The following is a 27775-nucleotide window of genomic DNA, read 5'->3' as shown; positions in this document are numbered from 1 at the left end:
CCAATGATTGCCTCCAACATTAAGCACTCCATACAAGTGATCCACATCTTCTAACCACTTCAAGTTTGTCAGAATGCCATAGGGAATCCTACCGTTTGCTAAGTCTTCATAACCAGTGCCTTTGAATTTGAACTACTTTGGTTTCAACATGAACTGGTTGTAATCGTGAACCAATACTCCAAAGTACCAAAAGTCTATAAAGGCAATGCGTTTAGACCAGAATGGGCTGGGATCTAGCTTGGACCTTGCAATGAGGACTCTAATAAATGCAGCAACATGCTGTACAAAGAAGATTAAGTCAACTAAAAATAATATATACTCAGCCACAAATAATATATAATTCATCTGTAAATTACTTAACTCAGCCACAAAGAATATGTAAATCAGCTGTAAACTACATAACTCAGCCCTAAAGTAGACTTACATTTTGAAACAACCATCCATATTCCTTCATTGGCCACGGTCTTTCAGTGATGAGGATCATATAGAATTCAATATCCTCGTGAGCTTTTTCAAATGGAATTTTCCTAATTATTAAACACAAGTCAGTTCATGCAAAAATTGATATTAGATGTATCAGCAAATGGTGCAAAGGTCCATACTCTAATGGCCTTATGTGTTGCATAAGTATATTAGTTTTAACCGGATCAACATGTGCTAGAGGATCATATATTCCTGGTGAAGGTTCAAAAGTCTTCCTCATGCACGTCGTTCCATTGTCTACAATGTAAAGAAAATTGGTGCTAAAGGAGCATATGCATGCATCACTACACACTCATTTGGAGATAATTGAACACCTCTCTCCCGATAATCCTTTATTCTTGTAGACCTAATCTTTTCCTCTTCCTCCTCATCAGACTCCGGCAACAGCTCATTTTGTGTCGCGACAATATCGTCGGTCACATCTGCAAGCTCAATGACATCTTCAATCTGCTTTGGTTGTGGCTGAATATATATTCTTATTACACATGCACGAGTCTTCGATGTTCTTCTTGGAGGAGGGGCCTGCTTCTTTAACTCCTTCTTTTGTTTCTTTAACTCCTCTTTTTGCTTCTTTAACTCAACCTCCTTTTGCTTCTTTAACTTAGTCTCTTGCTTCTTTAACTCAGCCGCCTTTTGCTTCTTTAACTCCTCTTTTTGCTTTTTTTAACTCAGCCGTCTTTTGCTTTAACTCAGCCGCCTCCTTCTTCATAGCATCAGCCTCTTCATTATTTTTACCTCATCATATTTCTGTTTTGGCTTATCCCTGCAGCCGCGTCCATATGCTAGATCTTTAGCAGGAGAAACATCAACGAAATCAAGATCATTATTACCAAACTCCTCAACCAAATTCCTTTTCACCTCATTGGCCTTAGCAACTTCGTCCTCTGAATTCAGTTTAACCCCCAAACCTTTGGCATTGGCCTTAGCAAGCTGCTCTGCCAAAGACTCTCTTTTTTTTTCAAACCTTTAGCAACAAGGGTCTTATCTGCCGTTGGTGGATATTTACGGACTTATGTGATAAATTATGTGGTGAGGGTAAAGATCGGTGGGGGACTTGTGAGAGGTAATCATAGTTTGCCCCTACACCCAAAAATTTCAGACACTAATTCACTGCAGCTTGGAGTCTATCACCAATGCCCATCTCCATATTTGAAATGTTTCGGTCTAACTCTCTGAAGTGGAAATCGTAGGCAGTAAACCATGAGTTATACATCTCAAATTTACCATCATAGTTGTCAAACTTTCTGGAAATATTATCAAGAGTAGTCATTATGGATCCTTTGAAAGTCGGAAAAGATGATGAAGATGACGAGAGTTTTATCTATGTCCGTGTTGTCGACTTTGTCTTTAAAGATGGATCCTTTGAAAATCGGAGTCATGCAAAAATAGGGCGTAATCGTGTTGATGAAGATTTTGTGCAGAATATTAATAATCTGCTCCGTGCAATCTTTGTGCAAAAACGGATTTATGAAGATTCAAGTTACAAACAGATCCATGCAAAAATCGTGCAAAACATGCTGTTGAAGATTCGAGGAAGAGTTTTTCTTAGAAAACGTTTTGGAGTCAAAGACCACGATCAAGATTCAAGGACGAATCTTCTCCAACCCGGTGAGAATTATGCAGAGAATATGTGGATATATTCCAAATATTATTATTATTTATTAATAGGATAATTACTTTTTTTGTTTTATGGTTTTAATGGTTTTCCTATATTAAATTAGATTAGGGTTTTCTAAGATTAGTGATTTATTATAAATAGGCATTCAAGCCTAAAGTTGTATTTAGTTTTGATATGATTTAATAAGAAAGAGATTTTATACGAGATTTATAGCACAGGAAATAGTATTTCCAAACCCTAAAGAGGTTTCCATAAACCACTGAGAAGAGCATTTTCAATCCTAAGAGCTTTTGATTAAGCATTGTGAAGAGTATTCACAAAACCCAGAAGCTTCCGCTACATCAGTTCTCCTTCTTCTTCTCTACATCAGCTTCCTTGTGTTTCTTATCTTTCTTCTGCTTCTTCGTTGGTGGCTCAGCAGCTGACGAAACATCAACTTTCGTTCTCTTGTTCTTGTTCTTGTTCTCATTCATCTGCACATCCCAAAAACCTCAAACAAACCTACCAGCATATATGTCTGATATCAATTTCACAAATTGTGGGTCCTCTGCTTCACCCGGCCATTGAGGAAACAGATCTTGTAGAGAGTCCTTCATAACCATTTTCTTCACATGCACCTACAAAAGTAACTCATAATTCAGCCATCATATGGGTAATAACTCAGCCATCAAAACCACATAAATCAGTCAACAATAACTAATAACTCAGCCATCAAAACCTCATAACTCAACCATCAATAACTTATAACTCAGCCACCAATCACTCATAACTCAGTCACAAAATAAATAAAAACTCATCCATCAATACATACCTCGCCATGATCTCTAATCTCCTCAGAGATGACAGTAGTAAAACTTGCACGTGTGCGCTTTCCACCCCATCGAAAAAAACAAAATTTCTTGCTCATCAACCACTCTCCCAAAATGCTCTCCAAAGCAAGTCACAGATTCATAAGCCCAAACTTGCAACACATCCTTCAGGCCGTTTATGGTGTATGACCGTCATTGTGGATACAACATCTTAATATAATCAACAAGTACTTCGTATGCAGTCCGACCCCATGGATACGTCCTCATCTTAATAGAATCAACAAGCACCCATAGCTTGAAAAACTAACATCCCTAACCATTTACGCTTTTCAAAACTCCAGGGCCGACAGACCTCAATGCTGGCCTCAGTTCATCTAGCTTCGGTCACGTCCCATGCGATACATTCAACTCCTCCCACAACGTTTTGTATTGGTTAGGTTCAAAATTTTCCGTTGGCAGTGGATCTGTGTTTAACCTCTTGATCTCACTGAATTCGTGTAAGCTAAACCTGATAGGTTGATCAACAACGAGGCTCCAAAACTCCTTCTTATATACTCGCAGCTGCCTACATAGTAGATAGTGTACAGTCCTACCAGACCACACAAATTTGCTATCAGCTAACTTAGCAATTATTCCAACGGGAAACTCCTTCAGGTGTTCCCACACATCAAGTCCTATTGCCTCTTTGACGTTAGGGAATCTCCCATATTGCAACTGTGATTAATCTCTTTATTTTCTAGATTAGAAGCTCCTTCTGCGTAAAGTCTTGGAGGGTAATCTTGTGCTTGATCTTCAGGAACATCCATCTAATTATAAAAGACATATATGACTCAGCCGAAATAGAAAACTAATTCAGTCACAACATATTATATAATTTAGCCGCAATGGAAAACTAACTCAGCCAAAACATAATGTCTAACTCAGCCGCAAATGGAAAACTAACTCAGCCAGAACATGATATATAACTCAGCCACAATGGAAATCAAACTCAATCACAACATAAATCAAACTCAGCCACAACATAAATCAAACATACCCACAACATAAATCAAACTCAGTCACAACATACCGGAGAAGACGATTTTGGGCGATTGCGGATAAGACAATTTCGGAGAAGAAGATTGTGGAGAATACAATTTCGACGAAGACGATGATGAAGACAATATCGGATAAGACAGGTTCGAACTGACGATATCGGACAAAGGACGATAAATAAAAATGTTCGGTTAGGGTAAATGATGATTGAAGGAAGTTGTGGTGTTGAATTAAAACGTAGATTGATTGTCTTTCCCTCTCCCTCTCTTTTGATTACAATTTTTATGACGTGGATTGCAGTTTTAGTGATGTGGATTTGTTAATTAAAACTAATCTCAATTAAAAAAAACTAAGCAAGAGTCTTTAATGTAATTTACTAATACTAGGGATTAAAAATATTCTAGTAATTTACAACTTTTCTATGCTATTCTAGTTATATAACAAATTTTTTATGCTATTCGAGTAAAAATCTCTATTCGTATAGCTAACAATTACAAAAAGAGAAGTTAAATTATTGATCAATTGGTAAGACCTGCCTGAAACAAAGCTCATCAGCAATGACAAGACATAAGGAAGTATAAGTTTGATTAATCTACATATATAATACAAAATAAGAAAGCATAATCAGAGTGGCGCAGCGGAAGTGTGGTGGAAGACGTTTCCCACAGGTCCAAGGATTGAAACCTGGCTCTGATAATTTTTTTTTTTTTACTAAAATAAGTTATCGTATTACATATCAACTTTCAATATTCAGCCAAGTTGACACTATACACTTAAAAGAGTTTCTACAAATTCTTGCCCAAGACCAGCGGCCATATTCTTCATCAAGCAAGGAGAGGAGAACATCAAGGGGGCTTCTTGGCCGTGGTTATATCTAGAATCTGTCCAGATACAAAGGATCCACAAGTTTCCTTCTGTTTCAAGAGAAAATCAAGCCTAACAGCTATATTCAATGGAGCCATCAAAACTTTGATTCCAATAAATTTATTTTGAGTGTAGAGTGTAGATAATGACATCTGCCTTGTCTTCTGGTTGGTCTAAATAATCTCATGGCTTCCATAGAAATTTTTGGTCTGAACCAAATTGAATTGGTGGAAGACTTTTCATAAACAATGTCGGTTGGTTTTGAAAAATTAATTGCATCTTAAATTCCCCTTGGTATTTTCTCCTTACTCTTGGATTCCTGGATCCATAAGAGATCTCTATTGAAGTTCATAATTGAATTTAATTTAAGGCCGCTCCTTGGTTGGGCCTGAATTCACTTCTAAAAACTGATATCGCATCTAGATGGGCTTCACCTTCAGTTTGTAAATCCTTAATTTCCTGACCCGTGAAGCTTTTCTGGTGATTCCAAGCCTCAGTGATTCTTTGATGAGTTGTCGTGCTTGGAAAATTGGGTTTATGGAAAATTTCCTTATGGTTGTCGAGATATGCTCTTTGGACTGAACATATATTGATGGTAAATTCTAAATGGCTGGTGTGGGCGGTTTGGTGAAACTCTGGCCGAGCCAAATATTTTACGAGCACAACATCTATCCCCTGACATTATGAAACATATGCACATTGTCTTTCATCTTTGTAAAACACACATCTTTGAAAATTTATGAAATATCCAGTTTTCTAGTTTTCTTAAAGCTATGGTTTTTCTTTATAGTGTTGTGAGAAACAGCTTCATAGCAATCTGACTTATTAAAGATCCCTTCCATATATCTATGTGTTGTCTATCAATCCATCCCATCCATTAGCTAAGCTTGAGAGAGTTACACAACCAGCAAGCAAAGCACCATCTCGATCCACTTCGATCATCAACTGATCAAGCTGAGAATGTCACATGACCAGCAGCATGATCCATCCTATCCTTTGTTCACTTATCCTTTTTTATTCTTATTATCATTAGCATCTCATTCGTTTTCCATTTGTTTAAGGTTTAAAAGCCAGATTTCATTCATATCGTCCAGCCGATCATCTCTTTGGTCGATTTGTTTTAAGCTTCTTCGACCATTCGGTTGATCTAGCTTCCGTACCTACAACAAGAGATCAAAAATATCAAGATTTACCAGCTTTAGGAATCACTATTAGAGTATAGGCACAATCTCATATTCATGCTTGCTATCTTCACATAGATACACAATCACACTACCGGCAATCGTATTCTCCTTGATGAAGCGCCTGAAAATACTCCTTCGCAAGCTTCACTGAGATAAGCCTCTCTCTCTCTCTCTCTCTCTCTCTCTCTCTCTCTCTCTCTCTCTCTCCCTCCCTCCCTCTAACAGATTGATTATTTGCTTTCAGGTTGCGGGCTGAGGAAGACGTTGACTCACATGTCCTTATAATGACTTCATCACTCGAGCTGAAACGGATTAGGCTTTTAACTCATTTCAACATCAAGGCACATCAGATGTGGACAGAAGTCAAGCTCGACAAATCTTCACCTTTTGAATTCGGACGACCGAGAAACCCTCGCAACTGTCTAGCTTATTTTCGTCAAATCTCCACTTCTTCATAAACCCTCAACACCGAAAAACCCTCATAGTCTAGCTTATCATAGTGTCATAAAGATATCAGTTTATTTTGATCATTTTAACTCTTGTCTGCTATATTTGTGATTAAAAAAAATTGTAGTTTTATCCTATGGTATTTTTCTTTTTAAAATGTATCTTAATAAACTAACATTTTGTATGTTTAATAAAATAATCAGAAAAATAGGAGAATTTTCACGTTTACTACTTTGTTAGTGTCATTATTCATGTTTATCATCACTAAAGAAACATTTTCAAAAACATTTTCTTCATTAAGAGGCAAAAAATTCTTATACCATTACTATATATATATATATAATAAATAATTTTTTTAATAAATAATTTTTTTTATGAAATTGTCTTTTTTCAAAAAAAAATTTCAATATTTCTTTTTGAAATTAAAAATTATTTTTGAAACTATTTAAAAAAAAAATAATTTTTTTAAGTATTTATTTATATATTTATTAGAATCCTAAATTTTACATTCCAAAAACCATATCCCACCTCTCAACTCTAAACCATCTAATTCGATATTAGTTAACCGTAGAGTTGTAAATGTATTTTCTCTCTTTAAAAATGAGAGTAAAAATGGTTAGTATAAACATAAAAAGTGGTATTATGAATGTAGTATTTTTGGCAATTTCCCTAAAATATTTTGGAAGATTTGCTCAAGTTATGTACACATTAACTCAATTTTAATTTTTTTCATGTTTACCATATTAAAATATATAATATAATTTATTATAATAGAAATTTAAACTGTTTATTTCAAAATTAAATCAACTAATATTAATTGGGTATTTTATTGTATAGTATTAAATTTTAAATTTAAATATGTTTAAATCTACATTGATTTATTTGTGTGTTTATATTAACTTAACTTTGACTTTCTAATTTATAAAAATATGTTATTTGATATTTAATTTATTTTAATATTTTTATTTATGTTTTTCATTGTATAAATCAACACATAATTATATTATTTTATAAATAATTTGAAAATGTTAATTTTAAAAAAAATTGAAAATCTAAAAAATAATAAAACAATTTGTATATTAAAAAGCACAATTTGCCAATTAGGTCCGTATTATATTTCTAAATGAATACAAAAACATTTATAGTTTCCAATATATTGTTTTCAGTCGAATGAACTCTAAAGAAAAGAAAAAAATATGAACTCAAAAGATGTACTATTTGACGGTTTAGATTTATTTGTCCAGTCGAAGCGCGATGCACATGATTGGGACCCAATATTTGAAATTCAAAAGCTCAAAAAGGAATAAGAAAGAGCTGATCCGGTAACGGACGGAAATTCCAAATCTATTCTCATCATCATCTCCCTTCACGTCGACCTTTAACATCTTTCAACGGCTATTTTTCTCTCTTCTCTCTCTCTCTCTATCTACAGAAACTTCAATCTTGGGTTTCAAATTGTTTCTCTATTTCGAAAATCTACAACGCCAAAATCTGATCGAATCTACTAGCAACAGATCAAACTTCAAATTGAGCAGCTCTGGAGAGTATACGAGAAATTTCTAGTTTCAGGCAAGCGTTCTCTCTCATTGATTAATTCTGAAATTGATTGCTTCCCAATGTCAAATCGACTCTACATAGTTTAGTCGATTTCGTTGCTTACTTATTCAATTGGTTGATTGAGATGTATGGGAATCGTTAGCAAATCTCCTGTTTCCTTTTTGGGAATGACATAGTTAGTTAAGGTTTCCTTTACAGGCAGAAGAAGCATTTTCGAAATGGCAAAAGATCCGATCCTTCAAGTAGAAACAACCTGTGGATCTCTCCTTTACGAACTTCAGGTGGTGTGAGTTTGATAATTAAAAAAAAAAAAAAAACTATTTTGTCTTTCGTATCAATATCTGTATTGAGATCTTGTTTTGTTTATTTCTTTAAAAAAAAAATCAGATTATTTGGGATGAAGTTGGAGAAACTGAAACTGATAGAGATAAAATGCTGCTTGAGCTTGAACGTGAATGCTTGGAAGTTTACCGAAGAAAAGTTGACCAAGCTAATCGATGCAGAGCTCAGCTAAGACAAGCTATTGCTGATGCTGAAGCAGAGCTTGCTTCCATCTGTTCTGCAATGGGAGAACGCCCTGTGCATATTAGACAGGTGAGCGCGTATCTGATGAGGATTAAGTGTTTGCTTTTGTTGAGGAAGATTTTTCCATGTTAACCTTCTCTTTTTTTATGTGTTTAAGTCTGATCAAAGCGTTGGGAGCTTGAAACTAGAGCTTGGGAAGATTCTTCCTGAATTGGAAGAGATGCAGAAGAGGAAAATCGAGAGAAGAAACCAGTTCCTTCTTGTTCTAGAAGAAGTAGAGAATATCACTAATGATATCAAAGGTCAAGGAGAACATGTTCTCTCCAAACCACCCATCGATGAGACCGACTTGTCTATGAGAAAGCTTGAGGAGTTAAACTGCCATCTGCAAGCACTTCAGAAGGAGAAGGTGAAATTTCATTTGAACTTGGCTTCTTCTTTTCTTTTGGTTATCTGTTTATTTACTTTGTTTTGTTGTTTCCTTCAGAGTGATCGAGTGGAGACTATTCGGAAGCACCTGTGTACTCTATATTCTCATTGTTCAGTACTTGGTATGGACTTCAATGAGGTTGTTAGCCAAGTCAATCCCACATTAACTGATCCAGAGGGACCAAGAAGCTTAAGTGATCATACCATTGACAACTTGGATGCTGCAGTTCAAAAGCTGAGGGAAGTTAAGATACAGAGAATGCAGAAGGTAATTTGTAAATTACTTTGGCGAGTTATCTAGATTTGTTCTTTGATGTTGTTGTCACTCATAGTTGCTTACTGGATTCTTATGAAGCTTCAAGATCTAGCAACAACCATGTTAGAGCTCTGGAATTTGATGGATACACCCATAGAAGAGCAGCAAGAGTATCAGCACATTACCTGCAATATAGCTGCATCAGAACATGAAATAACTCAAGCCAATAGTCTCTCTGAAGACTTCATCAAATACGTAAGCTGTTGAAAAACTTTCATGGTTACACTGTTGTATAACAACACTATAATCAAGCTTACAAGTAAATGGAAGTTTCTTTTTATGTTCATGTCTGTAAACCTTAACGTGAGTTCCATTGCCATATACAGGTCGAGGCAGAAGTTGTCCGATTGGGCGAGGTAAAGGCAAGCAAAATGAAAGAACTTGTTGTGAAGAAGAGATCAGAGCTAGAGGAGATATGTAGGAAAACCCACATGTTACCAGTTTCAGATAGTGCTATGGATCAGACTATAGTAGCCATAGAATCTGGTATTGTGGACGCCACATTGGTCCTGGAGCATCTTGAGCAACATATATCTAAGGTCAAAGAGGAAGCTTTAAGTAGGAAGGAGATACTTGAGAAGGTCGAGAAATGGTTGTCTGCCTGCGATGAGGAAAGCTGGCTAGAAGAATACAACAGGGTTAGAGCCGCGGAATCGCAGAAACATTTGTAAAGTCACAAAGTTCGTTACATTTTTCTGATATTTTTCCACTCTACAGGACGATAACAGATACAATGCTGGACGAGGAGCTCATCTTACTCTCAAGCGTGCTGAAAAAGCTCGTAATCTTGTTAACAAACTTCCAGGTAAGTTACTCTTTGTTTATATCCCCATTGTTTATACTCTGAATAGATTATGATGGTAATATCTTTTCATGTTCATTCATCCAGTAATGGTAGAAGCACTGGCTTCGAAGACAATAGTTTGGGAACGAGAGAAGGGAATTGAATTTCTCTATGATGGTGTATGACTTCTCTATAAAATCTCAAATTGATTTCATTTTCTATTATTCATAATGTAATCGCTGACCATTTGTAATTCTCTGTTTCTGTTTCTAGATCCGTCTTTTGTCCATGCTTGAGGAGTATAACTTACTGAGGCAGGAAAGAGAAGAAGAACACCGTCGCCAACGGGTATGTACTTCACTTTGTTTCCATCAGAAACTTTTGGCAAATACAATCTTCTTAAACTAACTACATGTTTTCTGCATATTAAAGGATCATAAGAAGCTCCAAGGACAGCTCATAGCAGAACAAGAGGCGCTCTATGGATCAAAACCGAGCCCATCAAAACCCCTTGGTGGCAAAAAGGCTCCAAGAATGTCAACCGGTGGTACCGCAACCAACCGAAGACTCTCCTTAGGAGCAGGGATGCATCAGACTCCTAAACCTAACAAGAAAGCAGATCAACGCCAAGTCCAAGTCGATGGAGCTTTATCAACTGGTAGTTTTGAGTCTTACAATAAAAATGTAACTACATTGCTTATCATAGTGTTGAGTACTTCTCTGAAATGCGTTGCTCTCCTGCAGGAAGAAGAGGGCTTGATGTTGCTGGACTTCCCTCAAGGAAACAGTCAATGAATCCTTGTGAACAGCTACAGTCTCCACTAGTTCGCAAACCATTCTCACCCATCTCAACCACGGTGGTTGCATCAAAGGCCAACATAGCAACGCCACAGCAACTTGTTCCAAACTCGAAAAGCAACGCAGTAAACGAGATATCGTCCTTTGCAACTCCGGTCAAGAACAACAACATTATCAAGAAATTGGAAGAGGAGAAGATGATGATGATGATGCAAACACCAAAGAATGTAGCATCAATGATTCCGATCCCATCAACACCAGCAACAATCTCTGTCCCCATGCAAACTGCACCAACCCCACTCAACAACAACAACAATGCAAGATTTCTCCCTGAAAAGGCTGAAGTTATTGAGTACTCCTTTGAGGAACGAAGACTCGCCTTCATGCTACAATCTGAGTCTCCGATCCACGTCTGATTTCAATCTGTCTTTTAGAAAACAAAACTTAAATTGTTTGTGGTTTGGTTTGTAAAAGGTCAATTATATGATTGGCTATTTTTTCTCTTGAAGTGATCGGTTTTACATGTCTATGGAGACTAACAAGAGACTCTCTAGTCTCTTACCTTCCTTGAAGTGGAGGTGGGACTATTACTAGCACTCTAAATTGTTTTGACAATTCCGCATTTTCAAATTTTCCGAAAAGTGTTTAAAATTTATTTTCTTTTCCGTTTTGTTTTTGAAATGTTAAATCTATTAAAAATGAATGAATGTTTATATTCAAAAGTGCATGTGACTCGAGAAACTCATAAATAGAAAACACAAGAGGGAATCAAACTTGAGATATAAATAAACATTAATGTTTATACGTTAACTTTTTACCACTTTATCTATCAAAGTGATAGATAGTGTGATAGATAGTGTTATTAATAAGTGTAAATGTGACCCGTTACGTAAATCTTTCTATATTTTACCGACAGAATTGTAAACGTAAATGTTTCTTCACTGTCTTAGGCTAGATCCAGAAAATGTATTTGCTCTTATCCCAACTTCAAAGACTGATGCAGCGTTGTGTTGGCTCAGAACCAGGGTCGAAGGCATCTTATTGGTTATGGGCTTATGGAAAGGTGAGGGAAAAGAAAGAACGATAAAAGACGTTGTACCTTGTAAATGAACCAAATGGGTAAAATGTAATACTCTGTTTCATAATAAGATTCGTTTAAATTTTTTACACAGATGGAGTAATTTTCATCTTTTACTCCTATTTAATACATTGTTTGTTAATTTTATTAATTAATGAATTAAAACTAAAGATAAAAACTGGAAATTTTATTTAATATTTTCATTGGAAATGTAAAACGATATTTATAATGAAACAAATTTAAAAATATAAAATGACACTTAATGTGAAACAGAGGGAATATTCCTTAGCAAGTTTGTACCGACCAGTTCCTCCAAAACCAACCCGGGATTCACATCGCAGTATTAACTACACGTGTATATGCCACACGACAAGTTATCATGTCCTACTATCGGTCTTATAATACCTAGACAAGTTTTCTTCGGTTTAAATTCACCAACCCAACCATATCCATCACTTCTACTTACAATCCTTCAAAGAGAAGAAATGGAAAGGGAATGCTAAACAAATAGAAAGCTCAATAAGGCAACTTCTAGACCAGTATTTCCACATGAAATACTATACAACTCAAATACATAACGATGAATGATTACCCGAAAGTGACATGATTCAAATGCAACATTAAATTATTGGCCACACCGAATATTGTGGTCCAGACATTCCAAATGGACTAATTCCATCTATGCATAGCCCAAGATAAACATTACAAATATTTCTATGTACCGTATTGACATGTTTCCAAGCTTTTGCATCTGATGGATGAGTGACCTCTCCATCCGTTTGGACATATTTAGCATGCCTACTCATCACTCCAGCAGTTCTCTCAGATTGATATAATCTTTTCAACCTATCTGTAATTGGTAGATATCACATTCTTTAGTACGGTAGACTATTCAGCCCTCTTCCTTGAAATTTAAATCTTGGCTTCTTGCAGAAGCAACATTCTATTAACTTCTCATCGCCTTTCCAATATATTATAGAATCGCTGATGCAAAAATCTATCATCTCTGCATGCAACCCAAGACTATAAACCAATTTATTAACCTTATAATAAGAATCAACAGACATGTTTTCTTCTGGAAAATACTCTTTAAACAACTCAGTCCATGCATCAATGTGAATTTCAAATAAATTATGATCAGTTCTAATATTTATCATCCTAGCTAATGCGATATGACCCAAGAAATGCACTTGCTTAGATGGTTGAGAGATAAATCCTCGGTCGAAGGGTTACTAACACCAATGAGAAGGATGGATAGAGTGAAAGGTCGCACAGAAGCTTGCGGATTGGACTTCTCATTTACCTTATAACGGCTTCCCCTTTTGATATCACACACCAAAGCGTTAGCCAAGTCGAATGCTATATATGACACTTTAACAATCAATGATGCTCACCAAGGAAAAAAAGAGTTTGCATTCAATCCCCTAGTCTATATTTACCAAGTGATTTTTTAAAATTTGCTTATGTGTCCTCTTTACAAAGAGTCTCACAAAAATAAGATGACATGGCATGTTTAAAATTCCACATGGCATGTCATTAGGCAAATCAAAACTTCCAACCCTAATTTCAATCGTGGCTCACATCTATATAATAAAGTCTCACCGACAAAAAACATAGCATGTCTCACGCATAAAAAATATATTCAACAAAGACTCAATAATCAAAATTTGCCAAAGTGATTCTTGCACCCTATTCTATGAAGTCATCCAAATACAGATGGCCAACTCATGAATAAGTATTATAATTTTATTATGATTTGACTACAATATACAGAAAGTTCACGTTACAACACTTCGTCAATATCAGGTCATCTTATTTTTGCGTGATAATATCACGTTTCATCACTTCATCAATATCTTTTAACCGAATGATCATTTTATGTTGTAAAGGAGTTAGGCACATGGCATAATGAGACGTCTTCAAAACATAAGGAACCAGCAGAATTCTTGTGTGTTGATATAAGTGACTTTTACATATTTATATTTTTATAGTCTATTACTTCTATTTCTTCAAAATCTTATTATTATGGTTTGAAATATGTTCCAGGGATCCAAGTGGTATGAATATAATAGTATTCATATGAGAAAAGAAAATTATGTCAATCTCCTTGATCATCAAGATAAATCCAAGTTGTTGGAATGGATGGAGAATAACAAGTTACATGGGTCCATACGTAATTTTGTTTGGGATCCAAAATCTAAAACGTGGAAACCAAAATTTTAAATTTTCAGATCAATTTATTCTTCATTGTTTTTATTGTTTTTTCAGTTATATTTTAATTTTTATTGTATTTTTTTAAATATTCAGTTCTCAATCAATAATAAAGTCATTTTTATAATTATTATGTTCCAGGTTAATTATTAATGACGTCAAAAACACACAGATCTCCTCATAATACATTATAAATGATGTAGATTACATATACATTATTTTCGTCATTTGTGGTTTCTTCATTGCACCACATTAAAAAATATATTATAAGTTGTTTATCAATAATGAGCTACCATTCAAACGTGTTTGATTGAAAATCATATATTTTCAATATCGATTTCATTCCTTTAATTGGTAAATCATTGATTGATATGAACATTAATTATGAATAGTAATTGCATTTTTGTGTGTGAATTAAATAAGATCCGTGACACACAATTCTAAATATGTTGTAACCATATAACACACAAGAAAAAAAGAACACATATAGAAAGAATGTGTTCATATTTAATTCACCATATGTATCGCATTAATTATTACCAATTAATAATGAATTAACAACATCACGTAACATATATTCTTCACATTTAATTCTCATGATAAATAGTATGAAGAATCATTAATCGTGAATTAATGCGACGCATTAATATGGTAAAAATTAAGGTAATGCAATAATTGGTAATCATATATCATCACGTGTATGCAAGATCAACGCTGTTATATATCTTTTACATTTTATTGCTTACTACATTTTAAAGTTGTTTTTTCTTAAAAGCTTAATATCATGTCGGTTATTACAAAAAACGAAGCAAAGGATCTACGTAAGCTGTGGAAGGGAGATGATGAAGAAAATATTGAAGCTATTAAAGAAGCACGTTTTTGGTCATCATGCCAGGATCTACGTAAGCTGTTTTGTGTCCTATTGCTTTCACATAGTATCCAAAGTCCACAAAACGTGTGGAATGCTACTTGGGAAATACTATCACAATATATATTATGCAACCAAAGAAAAAGTAGGGAAAATCCAAGTAAGCTCACGTTTTTAACAATAAAAATAATAATTATATATTATGATTGGAATTTGAATTCAATGTTTTTGTTTTTTCAGATTTGACTTTATCAGAAGATCAAATTAAGAGTTTAAGCTTGGAGGAGATTGAATCAATCATGCGTATGAACGGAAGCTCATTGTCGTCGTTTAAGATTTGAAACGTGTTATCAATAGTATACTCTTCTATTGGTAAAGCGGTGGCTTTTGAAAGATTTTTTATTAATGGGAATTTTTTGTTTTATTTTTTATTAATTCGGTTATTGTCATGATATAAATCAATAATAAAGGTTTTTTTTCATACTATTGTTAACGAGCTTTCTATTATCGTGCATATATTCAGTAGTTTAATAATGGTATTTTCCCAATGATATGTTAAATAACTAAGTCTATAATCTGGAAATATATTAGAATAATGAGAAAAGTATTAAGAAGGAATATAAAAAGTTAATTGGAATATAAATCAAAAGTGATTTAACCTAATATGCGTTAAATATTCTAATATATATTGATCAAACATGCGGAAAAGTGAAGTTCGCAGGTGACATTATTATATTTAGATTGCATGTGACGCCAATATATTCCTATAGTTAGGGATCATGACAGATTACATTAAGTCATTAATGTTCATATAATAAAAGGAAATAAATTAAAAATTAAGAATATCATATTATTCTTACATGAATCACGTGAAACACAACTCAATAAATACTTCACATTTGTTTAAAAAAAAAATAACGACTCTTAGTCACATAATTATTTTACAATATTAATACTCATCTTAATAAATGCACCTCTCAATAAACTCTTTCATTATATGTGTCACGTAAGTATCTTCTACATTTGATACTCATAACATTTACCTTGACGAAGAAGTCACTATATATATCTCATTAAATATGAAAATAATAAAGGAAGGAAATCATTATTGAGAATATATTATATATTGAATAAAATGAATGAAATTAGTATTGAATTAACTAAATGAACCACATTAATTGACTCAAACTCTAATATATATATATATGACATAGGATAGGTTAGTGCAATGCATCTATTATAAACTTCCTCACGAAACAAAAAGTGTTTGGTAATGTCGATCATCACAAAGAGAAACTCTTCTTTTGTTTTTGTGAATGACATTGATTCAGCTAATGAAAAACAAAAAGTCAAAGTGCAGATTCTTGTACTTTGGAAGGCAAACAAAAACGCTGCCGGAATTTCCCTTGAAATGGTTTTGGTCGATAAAGAGGTTAGTTCGTCATCCATACAAACATATATATAGTATTGTGTTAATTTTTACATGTTACTTAATTATAATAAAAAGTTTGAATAAATGATAATTTCTGGCCGTAAATCTGTTCTTATTATAATAGTGTATGTGTTTGTAGGGAACAAGGATTCATGCTCAAGTTGAAGAAGACCTGAGCAAGCCACACCAAAAATTTCTGAAAGAAGGTCAAGCTGTGATCATCAATGCTTTCCAGTTGAAAGATTATCTTGAGGAATTTAGGACCAATCCTTATCCTTACAAGATAGGATTCTTCTGAACAACTAAGGTTAAACCTGCTGATGGTTTTCCAAAAACTATTCCTCAGAAATATTTTGCAAACTTTGACCAGATATTATCGGGACAGTTTGATAAAAACGTCTTGGTTGGTAAGTTTTGTCACTTTAATTATTATCAAAAATAATTTTTAATTTAAATCCAGAATATAATATAGTTATTTAATATTTGTATATTGCAGATGTGATTGGTCAAATTGTCAATGTTGGACCATTGGAGCAAATTAAACAAAGGGGCAGAATAATACAAAACTTGATATCGTTCTACGTGATGTCATGTAAGTTTATTTCCAAATTTTACGTGCGTTGTACTCTACGGAGAAAAAACACTAACACAATAATTATGTAGGAATGTTCATTTGACATGTACTTTATGGAGCAATTTTGCCAAAAAAGTGATGGAATACACTGAAAAGAACAATACTACGGTTGTTATATGTGTTGTTAAGTTTGCTTGCATCAAGGATTACAAAGGTAAGTTACGCTATTATGAAACTTGTATATGTCTTTTCATTTTTATTTATAATAAATATTAGAAAGTACCTTTTCTAAAGATCCTATTGATTTTTACGCTATTGAGAGGAGCTTACGTAAACCACAGCGACAGCTGACCATTGCACTAGCGGTGAGGCAGACGAGCAAGGAGGATGTCCCGTGGTGATCTATCTGGACATATAAACACTATATCTGTGTCCACCATTTCTGATTCAACCCTAAATACAATTATAATTACTTAAAAATCATAATATTATTTATATAAAACATGTATTTTATTCATTATTATATAAGTCTACTAAAACCGCGGATCAGCGCGGGCGAATCACCTAGTTTATTAGAAAATGAACAAAGTTGTTTATTCAAAGAAGTACACATGCCTTTTTTATATAACACAACACAATGAGAAAAACAAAGCAAATAATTAAACATAAGACTTGACCAAAGACTAAGCAGAAAACAGGGTTTGACTTTAAAAAACTCGCTTTAGTTGAAGACCAACCCTTCGCCTAGCCCGCTTTCTCAATTGACCCAGATCCAAAGTCAAACGGGTTATCGGGTCGAACGGGTCGTCCAAGTAGATTGTTTGGTCGAACGGGTGGAGTTGCTAGACAAATCGATCTGGGGAAATCAGCTGAGCATTTGGATCTCCCATTAAGAGTGTTGGTTTGCCCTCTTGTTTGGTCATCCCAAATATTGGTTGGCCCAAAATATTCCAAGGTCGGGAAAAATTCTAAACTAATTAGGTCATTTCTTCCTTGTCTTCTTTTTGGTCCATCTTTCTAACAAAGACCACAAACTCTCCATAAACGTTTTCCATGTTCCCTCCTTGTTCAGTTCATTCAGAGTGTTTAACTCATGCAGCTCGTCTAAGTATTCAGCTCAAACACAACCTGATGAGCTCATCCAAGAAGCTTTTGGTCCTTGCTCTGGTCACTGGTCCATCCTTCTTAGGTTTTGATTCATCCGGTTCAAGCAATGACTCGTCTAACTCATTCTTCTTGGCCATGCATGTATCATTAGCTGCTAAAGACTATTTAGAGAGACATTTTCTAAAACTAGTGTATAATAGATGATTCACAGCATCTAACATTTCATAAAATCTTTTTGCATCAAAGTTAGGTTCTTCAACATTACCAACTTCATCAATTATTGTTGAAGTAGTTTCTAAAAATGTATATGTAACCATGTTATGAACTCTATCATGATCTACCATATACTCTTTCTGATGGTAACTATTTTCATTATACATATGAACTAGTTTTCATTATTACCAACATTCCGAAAATTTCTATTACTACTAATAGCATCATTCCCACCATAAACCTCTTTATGTTGAAACCAAAATTAGTAATGTGGTGTAAATCTTATATTTACTAAATGGATCCATACAGTTTTACTACAGACAAATTTTATATTTTTGCACTTCCAACAAGTACAAAAAATCTTTATGTGTTTCTTGTGTGATCGGTGTACTACCAGCATGGTACATGAACATCTCTAAACTATTGAGAAATTCTTTCATCACCCTCCTGTTAGAACATTTGTGCATATATATCCAACTTCGTTACTCGTGAATATTGCCATCAGATGACATTTTTTCTATTTTTATGTTTTTAGGTTATGTCTTCATGTTTGTGTGTTTTTTCTCAAGAGAAATGACATATATAGGAAAATTTTATCTTTAGTAGGTAGGAAAGTACCAACTGATTAGCAACGAAACTATTTTACAAGTCTTTTACATACATATAACAAATAATTCACGACAACATATGTTTGGTATAGCACACTACAAACATGTTTCCACTTACCATATTACTTTCACTTGTTCATTTTCCGCTCTAATTCATTGTAAAAAAAATTGTCGTAACTAGTTTGTTACTTTACAACTATTTACGTCGATAGTTAACAGAAATTATTAACTCATCGCAAACTTACATCAGGTTTACAACGAATGATTTTTATCGTAAACTTACATCAAATTTACAACGAAAAAAACATTCATCATAAATAATTTATCATTTTAAAACTATTTTACGTCGATATTCATCGGAAGCTATTAACTCATCATAAGTATACATCAGATTTACATCAAACGATTTTCATCGTAAACTTACATCAAATTTACAACGAAAAAACATTCATCATAAATAATTTATTATTTTAAAGCTATTTTACGTCGATAGTTATCAGAAGTTATTAACTCATCATAAATATACATCAGGTTTACAACTAACGATTTTCATCGTAAACTTTAGTTTACAAAGAATAAAATATTGGGTTGCCTTCTTTACACCCCCCAAACTACTTAAACCCACACCAAACCCCCCTAAACTTTTAGGCTCATTAAGAAACCCCCTAAACTAATCTGCTTCATTAGTTTTCTCCCTAAAGTATTTTTCCTGAATTAATTCCACATATCGTATGATTTCAACGTGATTGCGTTTAGTTTCATAAAACGCGATCAGACAAATCACGTTGACCCTAAGACTACCCGATAATCTCCCCACCCAACCGTAGGACCCAACTTAAGTTAAAAGATCTGAATATGAAACTCTCGAAATAATTTCGCCCTCAATTGCTCTGAAATTAGGGTTCATACTTCATCTCTACGAAAAGAAGCTTAAGGAAGCTTTATAGAGATTGTTTTTTTAGTTTAAGATTTGAATTTTTCTTACAACGTAAAAGAGAGCAACGATCTACAATATTCTTTTTCTTTTTCTTATGAACACGATCTAAGGTATTCTATGTAAGTTTTCTCATATGTTTTTTGCTTTGGATTATTTGTGGTTTGGTGGATGTTTCAGTTCCCTTTTGTTCCAGGACCTATGTCTAAAGCTATAGATTACCGAAGAACTTTAGTTACAAGCTCCAAGAAATTTTTATTCAATGCAAGTGGCAGATGAACCCGGGATGGTCTTGCAGGCTAAAGTTAGAGCGTTACAAGCTGCAACCACGTCAAGAAAAATTCTTCTTCTTTTGTGTCTTTTACTATTGAATTTTTGAGATTGCACATTACTTTGTCCAGAGTTCTATAATCTCAATCGGGTTGTGTTCTGTGTGTTAGAAAATTTTGTTGCTTACTTATTTCCCATAAAACAACAGAAAAGAGACAAAGGGATCATCTCGTTTGTAAGGAGTCACTTTGTTGTAGTGACATAGTTTGTTTTATAAACGTAAACATTTGTAAACTTGATTATGTTAAACGTAAGCCATAACAGTCATCACAATAACTTGAAGATTATTAGTCTATGTTTGTCTGAGAACATCAAAAGTGTCAAACAACATGTTCACATGTCATCCTCTGGATTCATCGTAGACAACGTCTAATATAATTTTTTCGTATAAAGGAAAATATTCAAAGTCAACACAAGGAAAAATGGTTTACTAAAAATTCTCAGAAAACATCATTTATAGGATCACAAAGTTATTAAAATAACCATAAGACACAAAACTAAACAAGAATTATTAAAACTCCCAAAGGTCATCATTCATAGATTTGGTTTGTTATAAGAACATTCATAAGTCACCATCCTTCCTTAGTTTATGCGTGCCTTATTCTCCATCTTTAATAAATAGAACCTTCACCTAGTAGCTCTGTCTTTCTCCAATTCGATACATGTGCTTTACGAGAGTGGCGTAAGGTTGTTTAAGGTGTACGTGTAAGGTAGGGTTTGTTAGCATAGGTTTTTTCTATTAACGTGTCGGGTCTTTTTGTGTGGATCATGGATCCAAAAAAAATTATTGGATCGGATAAAGAGTAATCGCTATTTTTAAACGTTTTTTTAATTTCTAAACGCATGTACTCTTATATAAGAAAAAATGTGTAATTAACTTGAAATAAATAGTTTAGGTGGATATTTGATGAATCATTTAATTTTGTGGGGTTAGGAGAAGAGCTTAAAAGTCTAGGGGGATTGACTGTGGTTTTAAGTAGTTTGCGGGGCGTAGAGAAGTCAACCCTCTAATAAATCTGTCATAAATAAATTAGCCTTAAGCGAAACGATTTTTATGAACTATTTTTCAAAATCGGCTTAGATAGCCTGTAGGCGTCCCATCTATACAAGTACAACTAATCCCCTATAAAACGTTTAATTACTACCTAATGATTTTTTGAACATTGATCAAAATCTATTAAACGACTAAATAGAACAATGAAAACATAGGAAGGTTAGCATTTTTTTGTTAAGATTGAACCTGTGAGGAGAAGAGTGGGCGAACTCAACCCAGCCTAGCTCTTCGCCGCGCCATTTGAGGATGCGACCGTCAGTGACGCCAACGTAAGGGCCTTCACCTTGTGAATCGAATTCTAAGCTCTCTGGTCCATCGCCAGGGAGAGGAATGGTCTTAGCCACTTGGAGAACGTTCTTCGTGCCCTTTAGGAGGTCCGGCGCGTTGATTGATGGCAAGAAGAAATAGCAAACGATGGCTAAAACAACCGGAAAGGCTGCAACCTGCTTCAGAACTCTCTGGCTAATCGGCATCTCTCTTGTCTCTGAGGAGAAGTTGTTATGTGAATGATGATAGTGCACTTGATTACTCTATTAAATAGATGTGTTCTGTGTGTTAGAAAATTTTGTTGCTTACTTATTTCCCATTAAACAAGAGAAAAGAGACAAAGGCATCATCTTGTTCTCGTTTGTAAGGAGCCACTTTGTTGTAGTGACATTGTTTTATAAACGTAAACATTTGTAAACTTGATTATGTTAAACGTAAGCCATCACAGTCATCACAATAACTTGAAGATTATTAGTCTATGTTTGTCTGAGAACATCAAAAGTGTCAAACAACATGTTCACATGTCATCCTCTGGATTCATCGTAGACAACGTCTAATAGAATTTTTCGTATAAAGGAAAATATTCAAAGTCAACACAAGGAAAAATGGTTTACTAAAAATTCTCAGAAAACATCATTTATAGGATCACAAAGTTATTAAAATAACCATAAGACACAAAACTAAACAAGAATTATTAAAACTCCAAAAAGTCATCATTCATAGATTTGGTTTGTTATAAGAACATTCATAAGTCACCATCCTTCCTTAGTTTATGCGTGCCTCATTCTCCATCTTTAATAAATAGAACCTTCACCTAGTAGCTCTGTCTTTCTCCAATTCGTTACATGTGCTTTACGAGAGTGGCGCAAGGTTGTTTTTTTTTTGGTCGAAAGGGCGTAAGGTTGTTTAAGGTCGTGTAAGGTAGGGTTTGTCAGCGTAGGTTTTTTCTATAAACGTGTCGGATCTTTTTGTGTGGATCATGGATCAAAAAAAAAAATTTGGATCGGATAAAGGGTAATCGTTATTTTTAAACGTGTTTTTAATTTCTAAACGCATGTACTCTTATATAAGAAAAAATGTGTAATTAACTTGAAATAAATAGTTTAGGTGGATATTTGATGAATCATTTAATTTTGTGGGGTTAGGAGAAGAGCTTAAAAGTCTAGGGGGATTGACTGTGGGTTTAAGTAGTTTCATCATAACATTGCCGTCACCTTGTACTCAATTTACGACGACCAAAATTTGTTGTAAATTTCGTTGTTAGACACATGTTTTCTTGTAATGTTTGTAGTTACTCAATATGTGTATGTATACAGCCAAATATAGCTAAACGTCCATAACAAACTCGTGTACATAACCGTCTAGATGATAACACATGTACTATCACACACTCACTTAAGTTGTTTAACCATACTATATAAGCTCTCTACCGACGATTGATAAGGTTCATGAGAAATATGTCTTTCAATCACCATGTTAGTTTGATTCTCAATTTTTTTTTGATCATTTACAAAAGTATCTAATTTAAAGTCCACATAAAAGCTAAAAATTCAGTATCTTTGTTTTGTACCATCCATCACACTTTTTTTAGCCGGGACATTAGTCACGGACGCAGAGATTTTGTAGGTTAAGATTTGGATCGGTCAAAAGTGTTTTGGTTACAGTCAACGTGGGTAGACTAAAAAACCCGTATAAAATGACGTTATATGACTCAAAACCTTTTTCTTTCTTATTTTTTTTTTAATAAGATGGAAATCTAAAAATCATGTCGTCTAATAGGCCTGGGCATTTTAACCTGAATCCAAAGATCCGAACCGGAACCGATCCAAAAATACCAGATCCGAAACCGGACCGAAAATTTACAAATACCTTTTGGATCTAAATTTTTTTTACCCGAAAGAACCGGAACCGAAAAGGAATCGACCCGAATAGATCCGGATCCGAAAAGAACCGACCCGAATAGATCCGACCCGATAAGAACCGATTTGTACCCGATTTAAAAACATGTATATCTAAAACTATGATGCTTTTGTGTTCTATTTTATATATATTATTTTATGATTTAGTTGAAATATCTTTTGTTAACAACATTTGTTATTATTTTTTAATATTTTTAAAGTAATATAAATCTTTAAAATGTAAAATTTAGAGTTTTAAAATGTTTTATTTTAATTATTAATAGTTTCATTTAAGTTGTTTTGTAAAATTTTAGATATATATGACAAATATTCAACTAAAATTGATGGAATTGAGTATATCATGTCTTTTCCAGATCCTAAATACCCGAACCCGACCCGGACCCGATATGGACTCGAAAAATTACGGATATTTTATAGGTATTTTAATTATAGACCCGAACCAATCCGGACCCGAGAAGAACCGACCTGAACCCGAACCGAAAATTTTTAAGTACCTATTGGGTTTAGGACCCGAAAAAATTTGAATCCGAAAGAAACCGGTCTGAACCCGACCCAAAGACCCGAACGCCCATGCCTATCGTCTAATTAAAATTTTACCCCCTACTCATACTTTTTGTATTAAATTAATTTAGCTTTAGCTGTATCCCAAATTCCGAGACTGGATTGTAAATTTTTTGAAATTTTCTTTAAAAGCCCATTATTACAATTTTCCGAATTACACCTTTCTTTTCTCGTCTCTCTCATTTTGTATTTATTAAATTCAAAATGTAATAATGTAATAAATATCTACTCCTTTGATTTAGTTATTTATTTCTCATTTTACGTATTTATTTTCTCTTTCCAATTTCCTTCTGAAAACCCTAATTTCTCACATCTGTAAATCAATTTCTCCCTAAACTTAACCCACCCGTAGAAAAAAAAAAAAGAATCCAAAATTTCTGCTGGTAATTATGAGTGTTTTAGGAGAAATTCATCCGAAATTAAGATTCCTCCATGGAAGCTTCGATCTTTCTCTTCACTAAGTTCACTTGTTTTCACTTTGCAAGACTTCTTCTTTCTCTTTTCTTATTCTTCTGAATCTTACTTCCTCTGGATCTCTCTCCTCTTTCTTTCTCTTGTCTGTACTTTTAAACTCAGAAGCTTGAACCTGTCGTGATCAGAAAGATTCCGCTGTCCTCTTAAGCTTCTCCTTTACTGTAGGAATCTCTCCTTACAGAATCTAATGGAGGAGAGAGAAGGAACCAGCAACAACAACAACATCATAAGCAGCTTTGGTCTGAACCAACATGTAGCTCCTCCTCCTCCTCCTACTGGTGGTGGTGTCTACCACATGGACCCACCACGGTCCGAAAACCCTAACCCTTTTCCTGTCGGATTACCCAACACCACCGCCGCATCCGCATCTGCCTCCGTCGCGGCGGCTAAAGCTTCGGAGAATGCTGCTCCTTCTTTCAGCCTAACAATGCCGGTGGAGAATACGTCTTCTGAGCTAAAGAAGAAGAGAGGGAGACCGAGGAAGTATAACCCCGACGGTTCACTCGCTGTGACACTTTCTCCGATGCCCATCTCCTCCTCCGTTCCATTGACGACGGAGTTTGCTTCTCGGAAACGGGGAAGAGGGCGCGGAAGAGGAAGAGGACGAGGAAGAGGTCGAGGACTTGTAGAGCCGCCCATCAACAACAACAATTGGGTCAAGAATCCTCAGATGTTCGAATTCGAGAACAGTTCTCCTGGTAATGCCGCTTATATCTCTCACTTGTGTTAGATTATTGGAATCTTTATACAGTTTGGTCTGTTTAAATCAATACGTGGCTTGTAATGGATCTTGTGCGTATATTGGTCTCTTTTCCTTTTAGTTTGACTTGTTAAAAGGAAAAGTTGGAGTAAGGACAAAAGTTGTTGTCTAAAAGATAGTGAATGCTTATATCTGAAACACGAAATATACTGTCTGCTAAACTGGAATATTATCATAAGGGGAGTATCATTTGATATAAGCACTGTGATTAAGTTGCATAATTGTTTTAACTTAGACTGTTTGGCAACTAACAACTTAAGATTTCATCCTAAAACGGCTCGCATTCTTGGTCCTGATTTTTGTTACCTTAATAGTTAGTTAATTCTCGATTTATTCGATGTTTACTTTGCAGTTGTAAGAACTCCAGAAGTTGTTACTAGTGCAAGTTTTACGCCTCATGTGCTCACAGTAAATGCCGGCGAGGTATGTCCTTCTTTACTGTAATGTTTACAAGGAAAAAAAAAATATAAGTTTTCAGTTTTTAAATGAACACATATTATCACTATGCATAACTTCAAGATTTGTGACTGAATGGTAACAGGATGTGACGATGAAGATAATGACATTCTCTCAACAGAGCTCTCGTGCTATATGCATTCTTTCAGCAAACGGTCCCGTTTCTAATGTTACACTTCGTCAGTCTATGACATCTGGTGGTACTCTCACTTATGAGGTCTGTTCTCTTTCTCTCTCTCTCTCTCTCTCTCTCTCTCTTTCTCTCTATCAGATTCATTTAAAGCTTTTATTTTTTACTGAATCTTAAGTTAACTATTTGTGGTTCAGGGTCATTTTGAGATTCTTTCTTTGACGGGTTCGTTTATACCAAGTGAGACTGGAGGAACCCGAAGCAGAGCTGGAGGGATGAGTGTGTCTCTTGCAGGACCTGATGGTCGCGTCTTTGGTGGTGGACTCGCCGGTCTCTTTATTGCCGCTGGTCCTGTTCAGGTAACTAACTTAGACACCCTCCATTTCAATATAGATGATGTCTTAGAAAAGTTTTGTTGCTTCATAATAAGTATATGATGTTTGCACAAATTCATATAACTTCTTAGCTTTATCAAAAACTGTATTTTTATTATTTCTATTTATAACTAAATAGTAGTTTTAAATTATATTTTAATTATACTTTTGATAAAAAATAGTTTTTTTAATAGATATGCATTGGGTTAAAACATCATGTAATATGAAACAGTATAACATAATGAGGTGTTGTTCTATCTCTTTAATGGACTCTACCTTTTTTTTTCTTGTTCTGAAGCATTGTTATCTATTTTCTCAGGTAGTGGTTGGGCGTTTTGTAGCGGGTCAGGAGGAATCGCAGCAGCAGCAACAGCAGATGAAGACGCAAAGAAGAGAAAGATTTGGGATCCCGACTTCAACACAAGCTTCTAACATCTCATTCGGTGGTGGCTCAGCGGAAGATCCAAAGGCTAGATATGGTCTGAACAAGCCTGTTGTTATTCAGGCACCACCAATGTCCGCACCACCTGTACCCTTTTCGCAGCATGAGCCTCAGCCAAGCACTAACGCTGTCCAAGGTTACTACACAAACAACACTGCTGAACAGATCAGGGATCTCTTCTCTTCTCTCCCAGGAGAGGATGATGATGATTTAGAAGGTGAAGATGGAGATGATGGAGAATTCGGAGACCATAGCGAATCTGACACCGAGGTTCCAAGCTGATGATTTAGTGAGAGTGAATGAGACATGGATCGCTCTTGATCTTGACCTCCTGCTTCGTTTTTTTCTTTGGTGCCTTGAGATTCTTTAAGAGTGTAATGGGGTTTTTCTCCTGGTTTAGTTGTTTCATTAAACAGAGATGCTCACTAAAGAGTTAGGGCTTATTAAAGGATGTAATGTTTAGGGTTCTTTGACTTGTTTTCTTTGTGTCCTTGTTGTAGAAGTGCAAAACTTTTAAGTATGTGCAAACTCTCATTTAATTTACTCTTCAGTGACTTCCTTTTCAAAAACTCTCAAGAAACCCAAATACATATAACAAGTTTATGAGACTTACAAAAGTTGGCATTCACAGTGTTAATCACAGTAAATGTCATTAAGCTTAATTGGAAAAATATAAGGACAAAACTTAGAGGTCACATGATCAAGTAAAATCAGTATTAGATGTTGTGGTTTCAAACGTGAAAAAGATTACTTACTTTGGTGAAGAATCTTGGTAGTCTAAAAATGTTGGCGTTTACAACTTTTCTTTATGCCAATTCGAAATTACTTGTTTAATAGGAGTTCCCAATTTTGAAGTAAACAATTAGAAATGTTGGATATCGTCCATAGCTGGATAACACATCTCTCAATTTGGTTTGGAAATCGTATCATTTTGTCGGATTTATTTATCTATTAACTTTGTTTTTTTATCGTTTTTGGACATCAGCTTTGTTTTTAGGGTGAATTTGCCGAATGGCCAAATTTTAAAAGAAAATTCAGCCCAGAACATTGATTTGACATAATTAAATCTATAATAATTATGTCAAGTTTTATCTGGTACTACTTTTTTTTGTTCAAGTTGCCAGTAATAGAGAG

At 34.6% G+C, this 27775-nt stretch overlaps 2 protein-coding genes across 3 annotated transcripts; both read left to right on the top strand.

Annotated features, from left to right (window-relative positions):
- Window positions 1-7777: 7777 nt before the first annotated feature.
- LOC106313570 (65-kDa microtubule-associated protein 3-like) lies at window positions 7778-11372 on the top strand. 2 transcript variants are annotated; one of them, XM_013751416.1, is made up of 12 exons: window positions 7778-8009; window positions 8196-8278; window positions 8385-8591; window positions 8680-8931; window positions 9010-9219; window positions 9307-9462; window positions 9594-9905; window positions 9985-10072; window positions 10157-10230; window positions 10325-10399; window positions 10484-10709; window positions 10796-11265. In XM_013751416.1, exons 2-12 carry the CDS (start codon window positions 8216-8218, stop codon window positions 11263-11265), a joined length of 2133 nt encoding a protein of 710 aa, XP_013606870.1. In that variant the 5' UTR covers window positions 7778-8009; window positions 8196-8215. The 2 variants fall into 2 exon arrangements, with proteins under 2 accessions (XP_013606870.1, XP_013606871.1); XM_013751417.1 differs by lacking the exon at window positions 7778-8009 and having other exon boundaries at window positions 8216-8278; window positions 10796-11372.
- Window positions 11373-24259: 12887 nt separating this feature from the next.
- Window positions 24260-27189, top strand: LOC106318217 (AT-hook motif nuclear-localized protein 4-like). Its single transcript, XM_013756101.1, has 5 exons — window positions 24260-25177; window positions 25592-25662; window positions 25781-25912; window positions 26023-26184; window positions 26519-27189. The coding sequence occupies exons 1-5, from the start codon at window positions 24667-24669 to the stop codon at window positions 26921-26923; spliced, it is 1281 nt and encodes a 426-aa protein (XP_013611555.1). The 5' UTR covers window positions 24260-24666; the 3' UTR covers window positions 26924-27189.
- The last annotated feature ends 586 nt before the right edge of the window (window positions 27190-27775 follow it).

The sequence above is a fragment of the Brassica oleracea genome, chromosome C9, assembly GCF_000695525.1.
Source record: "Brassica oleracea var. oleracea cultivar TO1000 chromosome C9, BOL, whole genome shotgun sequence".
Taxonomy (NCBI): Eukaryota; Viridiplantae; Streptophyta; class Magnoliopsida; order Brassicales; family Brassicaceae; genus Brassica; species Brassica oleracea.
The sequence above is the reverse complement of the archived record's forward strand: the minus strand, read 5'-3'. Positions and strand labels throughout refer to the sequence as shown.